Below are 8,853 nucleotides of genomic sequence, written 5' to 3'. Positions count from 1 at the left end.
TTGGGGGCGGGACAAAGCTTCTAATTGGATAACCTTTCACCTAGAACTGTCAAATCGAGTTTGATGAAAGCTGGTATCTATACTGTGTGTGTTGTGATCGTCCTAGAATGCAGAAGCACGACAAGAGGGAGAGAGATGTAGCGAGGAAAGAGAGGAGGGAGGGAGGGCAAGTCGATGGAGGACAGCTTCAACGTACTTGGAAGGAAGCTCTAAGATGATGTGAGTGCCATTCTGAGAGAATCTGCACCTCTTTCCTATTTCTCTCTTGATCTCTGTCCTGCTCTTCTTCCTCATTCCACCAGCTGTTTGTCTGTCCTATCTCCTCTTCCTGTCTGCGTCGATGCTTTTCCTCCCTCCACCCCTTCCCTTACTCTACTTTCATTCATGCTTTGTTTACAGTTAATGTGAGGAAGAAGAGTGTGAGTGTGTGTGCATGTGTGTGCAGGCTAGGGGGGAAAAAAGGAAAACAATGGGGGTGGGTGAGGTTAGTAAAGTGTGATTCAAAGCCATTTGGGGTCAGTAACAGCAGGACAACACCAGGGGCTCCAGAAGGATCTAATGTATTCTTGTTTAAATGAGACCACATCAGCTTCTTTAGGTTTTTTGTGTAGTATTACATAATAATAATTATTATAATTGTCTTTCATCATGTCACATGATAAAGATAACTTCTCACTTATTTCAACTTCAAGGGCCTCCTCTCTTTCCACCTTTAATGAATTATTCCAGATAGGGCTGTAATGTGTGGCAGACTTATCTAAGTCGCGTCCGTTTTTATGAATGGGGAATCATGACAGTGACAGATAGGCAGAGTGAATACTACACAAGTACACTATAGGAAGTGGAGGAGTGAGGAGAAATGGAGGAAAGGGAAGAGGAGGAAAGAGAAGGAAGAAGAGTGCATGTGGTTTTGGTGGTTGTGTGTGAGTTGGCTGCATGAATATATGCATGTTTGGATTGTTTGTGTAAGTTTGTGCATGAAGCCTCCTGTGAACAAATCCAATCACCTCTCACTCTCTCTCTGTCCAAATTACCTCATTTCTCTCTCTCCTTTTCTTAAGACACCTTGTTCCCCCTCCCTCTCCCCCTTCTCCTCTTCTCTCTTCCTCTCCCTCTCTCTGTGTCGCAGTCACAGCGTACCATCTCCATCTCCCTCCCTCCCTCTCTCTCTCTCGCTCTCTCTCTCTTGTCTTAAGTATGAAGGGGCTGGGAGTGCTCGGCCCTCTCCCTCTCCTTTTCCCTTCTTCCATTGCTCTCTCCTCCTCCTCTTCCTCCTCTCCTCTTCCTCCTCTCTCGCGACTTGCGCTCACTGCTGTCTCGCTGGAAGACAAGAAGGAGAAGGAGCAGGAGGAGGAGGAGGTGGAGAGGGAGGGGAGGAAATGGCGATGGGGGCATGCGGTGAAGAGGATCTCTCCCTCTCCCTCTCCCTCTCTTCTTCCTGGCCATCGCTCGGCCCTGTGAATAGGAGCGTCTGGTTCATTTACAGGTACCTGCCATGGCTTTTTATACCCCTCTACCCTCCCCTCTCACTCCCTCTCTCTCTCTTTCCTGTAGCTGGGGGAGATGGGGGGTGGAGGTGGGGGTGCATGCATGTTGACATCATGGATGGCACGGAAGGATTGATTAGATAGACTGACAGATGTTGCAATGCATGCTTACAGACAGCAGTGTTTGATTCAGTGTGTCTAAATGTGTGTATGTGTGAAGACGGACTAGAGCTGCTGCTGCTGCGCAGCCTGGTGTATGAGCAGTGCAGCCGTTCTGTGTTTTGCTATAGGAACGTGTGTGTGGCATTTCCTTTCTCTCTGCTTTTAATGGCTGTCTGAATAAATGTCCACCAGCAATGCTGCACTGGCAGAAGTGATGTTTGGTGCTTTTACTGATGTGCAGGTCGATCTTTTTTTTTTTGTGCATACGTATGTCTATGTTTGTGTGTGTTTGTCAGTGTGTGTGGATGGTGTGTTTGCTATTGTCCATCAGAAACACAAAGGTATGGCAGGCAAATGTTTCCTCTATTGGTTGGTTGATTGCATGTGGTCTTGTGTGTGTGCGTGTGAGAGAGAGAGAGAGAGAGAGAGAGAGAGAGAGAGCGAGTTCACGGTAAGGGACTTTTAACACCGCAACCTGCATGACAAGTTCCAGCTTTGTTGTGACACCTCTATGGAAGCCTACTTGGCAAAACCTGGTTGATACCTTGGATTCTTACTTATGCAGTAGAAGACACTGTGCTGGATTGTCTCGCTCAGTCGCTTTCACCTGAGATAGTGATGACAACACTGGGTTCTAACACTGAGGAAGCAACCCTAAGTGACACTATCACTATTGTTCTAGTTCACTGGTTGGATCCTGGAAAGGATGCATTCCACAAAGGTGAACCTTAAGGGCTGAACTTGTGATTCCTTTAAAATGAGATGGTACAGTAGGGCATCACGCAGACTAAATCTAACGGTGTGTTTCAAAGTTTGTCACTAGGAAATTCATGCACTCCAAAAGATGTTAATACAAGTGATAAACTGGGTTAGGTTCAATGATACACTAAGTTTAACAAGCACAGTACAAACACCTAGCAAACAGTGTTTTGTTTTGCTGTAATACCCTGTGATTATAACCAAGCTAACACAAACAAATGTATATCCCTGGATTCCATAGTTCCCCCCAGCATTAAACTTCCTTTGTCTGGTTTATGTATTATATTTAGTACTGGCTGATGGCTATCTGAATATGACCAAAGTATGACCACGTCATGTGTCACTCCCTGACTTTATATTTTGAAGAGGCTCACCTGAACGCTCTATTAAACAATGCATACAATGGTAACAGTGGTTGAAGTAGGCCACATTTGTTCTCAGCTGCATTTAGGAGAGCATTTGAAATGGATTTCAGACGAACTAGCCCAGTTTTTTTTTCCCTTGATGTGCACATCTGTACACATGCAGTGCTGGGCCGTCAGCTGCGATGTATTTACACCTTAATATTTAAAAGAAACATCCCCTCATTAACTCTACTTTGCCTTATTGAGCTCCTCCATGGTCACCATTATCCTTCTTTTTTTAATTAGGTACTCTGTCAGACACATCTGAAAATTCTAATGTAATTTGGCTACAGGACAAAGTTGCACCAACTTGGTTTGTTTTCATTTGTGTGAAGTTGTTTGTGTGCATAAGCCAAGTAATAATTTTATTCATATCCTGATCACATGGGGTGCTAATCTCACGCAGGTGCAATGTTTGCACAAGGCTTGATAGTATTCCTCACATATGTCAGTAATTCAGAATTGGTACTCTATGCTTAATTAGATGCCAGACCTGACTAATTCATGCAAAATGTACAGGTACTGCAACAGTCTACATAATAAACTATGGAATGGGGCTAATGCATAGCCTAACCGGATTAACTAGTAACCACTGGTTTGGCTTGTAGCAATCACTTCACCATGGACGTTCAGACACATTCACTTTGTTTAATTTAATTCTGGTGCTTATGTTATAGTTCTATTGCCTTTGCCAAAGATGTTGTCAAGTTGCTGTGGTTAAGTTTCATTGTGAATATAAATTAACCATGTGAAATTTCAGCCATTAGTTATGTCCCAGTTCAGTGGCTGCAGTCTTCATATACTGTGTTTATATATATATATATATAAAGACTACACCCACTGTTGATGACATCCCTGAGGAAAGCAGGCCTGAGTTGCAGGTACTGGTTAGATGGGATAAAGTACAACATACATATGACAGATTTGACACATCTTCCAATGACCAACTGTTCATAAAAAGACACTTGAACAATTGCTTGCACTGTAATTGACTTGTCTTGGTGAGTGTCACTTTGTTCTCACTGATTGTTGGCTGTGCAGGAGGTTCTGACTGAATTTCTGCAGTGGTTCTAAAAGTTTTGATCAGGCAGATTCTGCATGTTCTGCTGCTTTGCTGTCCCCCTTTCATTATGTTGCATGATGCTGATGGGTTAATAAAGCTGATTACTGGGCAACACTAAGATTCCATTTTTTAAGTCAACCTAAAAAGTCAAGATCATTACTTCAGGGCTTATTATTTCATTTGGTAATGGATGTAATGGTTCTTCAGGAATACTTTTTTGAGGCATTTTTTCATGTAGTACTCATAAATTTTGCATAAAACTGGGAAACTTCGTTCTGCCATAATCATCCATTTTATTTCCACTGTGCAGAACCACTGTTCATAAAACTAAACCCTGTCAGTACTAGCGGGTACAAAAATATGATTTGTTGTTGGTGGTCAAGTTTCCTGGATGGATGTTTGTTGCCTGCACACACGCTGAGTTTTCTGCAGTTGTTCAGCTCAGTAAATGAATAAACTCCAGTGACCTGTTGCTTGTGTTGCCTGCAGGGGCAGAGCAAGGTAACACCTACAAGTTGAATTTTGTGTTTGTCTGCATCTACTGGTATCTTATTGAATCATTATGCCAATTTAGATTTTAGGAAAGTTAATTTTTTGTCAGCTAAGGCCTGAAGCATACTTCGCAAATGTCTACTTCTGCACTTGCACTTTACAGTAGTTGCAATTTAAGCCAGTGTTTGTGTGTGTGTGTGTGTGGATCCATTATAACATCCAGGAAACAAAACTATATGTATATTGAGCTTACTTTGTAGAAAATGTTCCAACAGTAATCTATATTCATTGCTCACTCCAACTTTAATATTTTTACATACTGTACTGTTTGTTGGTTTATTGACTTGGTCCTCCAGAGTGTTTGAGAGTCTAGGCTGGGCAGCAAAAATGGACAGAAGAGGACAAGAATAACAAAGAGACAGAACCTTGGCAGAGACAGAGAGGCTGTCACACAGCCTGTGATGTGCTCAGTAGGCTGAATGAAAAACATCATGAGGGGGAAATGTGATTAGAAAAAAATGAGAGAATGATGAGATGTTTTGAAAAGAGGAGAGCGAAGCCAATATGGATAAAAGTAAGGACTAGATAGGGCCATGAGGATGGAAAAATGTAGAAGGAGGAAAAGCAAGATGAGAGAGGCATGAACAGATGGAGTGGGCTGGGACTGTTTTGGTGCACAATGGGATTATCAGCATGTGGTTACAGTATATTACAGCTGACATGGTACATCTACTAATTAAAGGATAAACCAACATAAAGTGTCTCATTAAGGTGTTGGGCCACCACATGTCACCAGAACAGCTTCGGTGCTCCTTGGCATTGACTTTCTAAGTCTCTGAACTCTACTGGAGGGATGAACACTATTCTTCCAAAGGATATTCCCTAATTTGGTGTTTTGATGATGATGGTGGAGATGTTGTTTAGCATGTCAGTCCAAAATCTCCCATAAGTGTTCAACTGGGTTGAGACCTGGTGACTGTGAAGGCCACAACATATGCTTCACATCGTTTTCATACTCAGCAAACTATTCAGTGACCCCCGTGCACTTTCCTTTACTCTGTCACCTGTCTGTAGCTCCATGGCTCACTGACTAAGTGGCTGTTGGACTGTTTCATATACCTCACTGAAGTGGCTGAGCGTCCTTGTGTGTGTGTGTGTTGGACCTCTCATGCTCCTAGAACTATGGATTTACTACTCAAGTAGTAGTAGAATTGTCCAGTCGAGCCTCAGAAACCTTGGTGTTGTGTTTGACCAGTCTATGTCTCTTGATTGTCACATAAGACAGGTGGTTAAGAATTGTTTTTATCACCTGAGGAACAGCTAAATTAAGGAAAATGTTATCAAAGGTTGATTTGGAAATGATTGTTCATGCTTTTATCTCTTCACGTGTTGATTATTGTAATTCCCTTCTTACTTGTTGTAATAAGTCAGCCTTAAATCGCCTTCAGATTGTGCAGAATGCTGCAGCAAGGCTTCTTACAGGAACCTCTAGAACAGCTCATATTACGCCTATCTTAGATTCACTTCACTGGTTACCAGTTAAGTTTAGGATTGATTTTAAAATTTTAGTGCTAACATTTAGAGCACTTCATGGTCAGGCTCCTCAGTATATTGCTGATCTATTGACCCCATAAACTGAAAAAACCTTAGAAAAAAATCAACTGGACTTAGATTTCTAGATCGAAGACGTTTCACCTCTCATCCAAGAGGCTTCATCAGTTCTGACTGACTGGAGCCTCTTGGATGAGAGGTGAAACGTCTTCGATCTAGAAATCTAGATTCGATCTAGAAATCTAAGTCCAGTTGACTTTTTCTAAGGTTTTTTCAGTTTACTATGACCTGGATGACTAAGAATCTGCACAGACATATTGACCCCATACTTTCCAAGGCGTGTTCTCCGTTCCTCCAGTCAGGCCATCTTGATGGTCCCCAAAACCCGTTTGAAGACTAGGGAGGACCTGTCGTTTCACATTGTGGCTCCTAGACTGTGGAATGCATTGCCCCTGTCTTTACGCATGGCCGAATCTGTCGATGGTTTTAAGTAGCAGTTGAAGACGCACTTTTTTAGACAGGCCTTTAGTTGATTTTTAGTTTTGGTTTTAAATATTTTTGTCTGTTGTTTTATTTTTATGTTATTTTTTGGTTTCTGTTATATTGTTATTTTGTTTGTTCTGCTTTTGTATTTGTTGACCTTGTGAAGCACTTTGTGATTTTATCTATGAAAGGTGCCATATATATAAAACCTACTTACTACTTATAATTGGCACAGGTCCAGGCACCTAGGGTCAGGTGGTTCCTGGGCTGCTGCGTTTCTTGTTGAGAAGTAGATGAAATAATTACAAAGAGACTCAAAAAGACTACAAGGACGCAACCCCCCCACATCTACAGTACACTGCACTACTTTATACTTATACTGGCTCTCAGATCTGTTTCTGCTCTTCCACTTCCATACATGCATGCTCTCAAATTCTGATTTGTAAACTGAATAGTGCTCGAAACTAACTTTGTGCACTTTTGATAGTTTTGGCACAGACAGACTTTCATACAAGCCCCAGTGAAGAAATCTGAGAGTGCAGAGAAGTGCACGTTTGGATGGGACTTTGTTTTCAAATCTGATTCTGCATTTACAAATGTATGCTTATGCATTCTCAAATGCTGAGTTGTAAACTGAGCTCAGATGTGGTTTGTGCGCCCTCATTTTGGTGGGGATGTATTTACATACAAGTCCTGTCCTGCTTCTCTCATGCAGCTTCACTGCTTTCTTAATGAGATCCTTCAAGGCAAATGTATTTCCTTGTATTGAAAAATGGGGGTGTGGCAGTAATGTAACTGGTTATTTTAGAATGATTCTGATTTACTAACATGCGCACGGTGGTAAGAACTAAATTTGTGTTCGTCATGAACCTGAGGGTAATTTTGTGGTCGCACTTATTTCAAGTGCAAGGTAAGAATGCTCCTACGCCCATATTAGTGAATGAGGTGCAATGTGCCAGCAGCCCCCTGTCAGTGACTAATAGCCTGACAGTGCATGGCTTGGCTCTGGTGTGGTTCTAACCAAGTGGGTTTCCGTGTGTCCAGTTCTAGCTGTTGCTGAGGCAACAGGCAGCACCATAGCACAGTATATAGCAGTGGTGGAAAGTAACTAAGTACATTTACTCATGTACAATTTTGAGGCATCTGTACTTGATGATTTTCATTCTCTGCTATTTCATACTAGGACTTCACTACATTTCAGACAAAAGTTGTTAGGTGAATGTACTGAGTAATAACTCTAGTTGCTAGTTACTTTTCAGAATTAAATTAATAAAACAAAATACAGTATAATCATGAAACTTTATTGATCTGATTATTGATGTATAAAACAACATATTTAAGTAGATATAACATAGTTGAACCAGGCTTTTCCATAGACATGCAATTAACCTTAAACCACTGTTAAATATACACAAAAGCATAAATCAAACTGCATCATCTTCATTTTCCTGGAGGGAGATGAGTCACACTATGTGAATGATCTATTCTAAATCAGGCTTTGAAAGTAATACAATGCACTGTAAAGATAATACATAATAAACTGGTACACTGCAGCTCTCAGCAGTCAAACGACATAAATAAGAACAGAATGCCATGATGTATTATTATTTGAAGATAGGTAATTCACAAACTATACTAAAAATAGAGTACGAATATAAATCTAATGAACAGAAATTATACAATGCACATATGTATGTAAATTGTTATACATACACATAGAAGTCGCAGTTTCGGTTGTGTTGATGTCATCAGAGGGAGACACAGGAAATGGGAAGAAGAAAACAGAGGAGAGGAAGAGAATGGTAACACCAGTGAGGCAAATGTTGAGGTGACTGGGATTTATAGATTTAAAAAAGACTTTCCACTCACCTTTATTGATCAAGGCAGAGGGCAGATGCAGAGGTGCTCAAATGCTCAGTATGTTCCTTCCTGCATTTCTAACTCTGTGTCACTCTTCTGTCTCTTCTCTGCTAGTGACTATATAATCAAGGAGAAGACAGTGCTTCTACAGAAAAAAGACAGCGAGGGTTTTGGTTTTGTGCTGAGAGGGGCCAAAGGTAAGAAAATACAAAGTAACAATAAACACCATGCCTTCCATTTACAGTCACTGACATATGAACTGCAGTACTAATCATATGACATACTGCTTTATGTGAAATGCTAATGCGTCCTCTTGTGCCATATTCTCATGACGTCTTCAGCTCAGACTCCGATCGAGGAGTTCACTCCCACCCCGGCCTTTCCTGCCCTGCAGTACCTGGAGTCAGTGGATGAGGGAGGTGTGGCGTGGAGAGCTGGTCTCAGGATGGGGGACTTCCTGATAGAGGTACCGCCATGATTTACCACTGCATTATCTGGGTGAACTTGAAAACACTGGCAGATTTCCTGTGGACGTTTTTGAACATATACAGAACAACAAAGCAATCACAGTCTCGGCCTCCTCAGAGTCCTC

General features: G+C 41.6%; 1 protein-coding gene across 1 annotated transcript in view; it reads left to right on the top strand.

The window, feature by feature from the left end:
- Window positions 1-8,853, top strand: part of shank1 (SH3 and multiple ankyrin repeat domains 1) — a 97,596-nt gene that overhangs the window by 62,849 nt on the left and 25,894 nt on the right. Inside the window, 2 exon segments of the mRNA XM_020605443.1 lie at window positions 8,376-8,458; window positions 8,603-8,727. Coding sequence (XP_020461099.1) covers window positions 8,376-8,458; window positions 8,603-8,727 — 208 coding nt within the window.

This window comes from Monopterus albus, unplaced genomic scaffold, assembly GCF_001952655.1.
Source record: "Monopterus albus unplaced genomic scaffold, M_albus_1.0 scaffold70.1, whole genome shotgun sequence".
Classification (NCBI taxonomy): Eukaryota; Metazoa; Chordata; class Actinopteri; order Synbranchiformes; family Synbranchidae; genus Monopterus; species Monopterus albus.
This window is presented reverse-complemented; position numbering and strand designations above follow the sequence as displayed.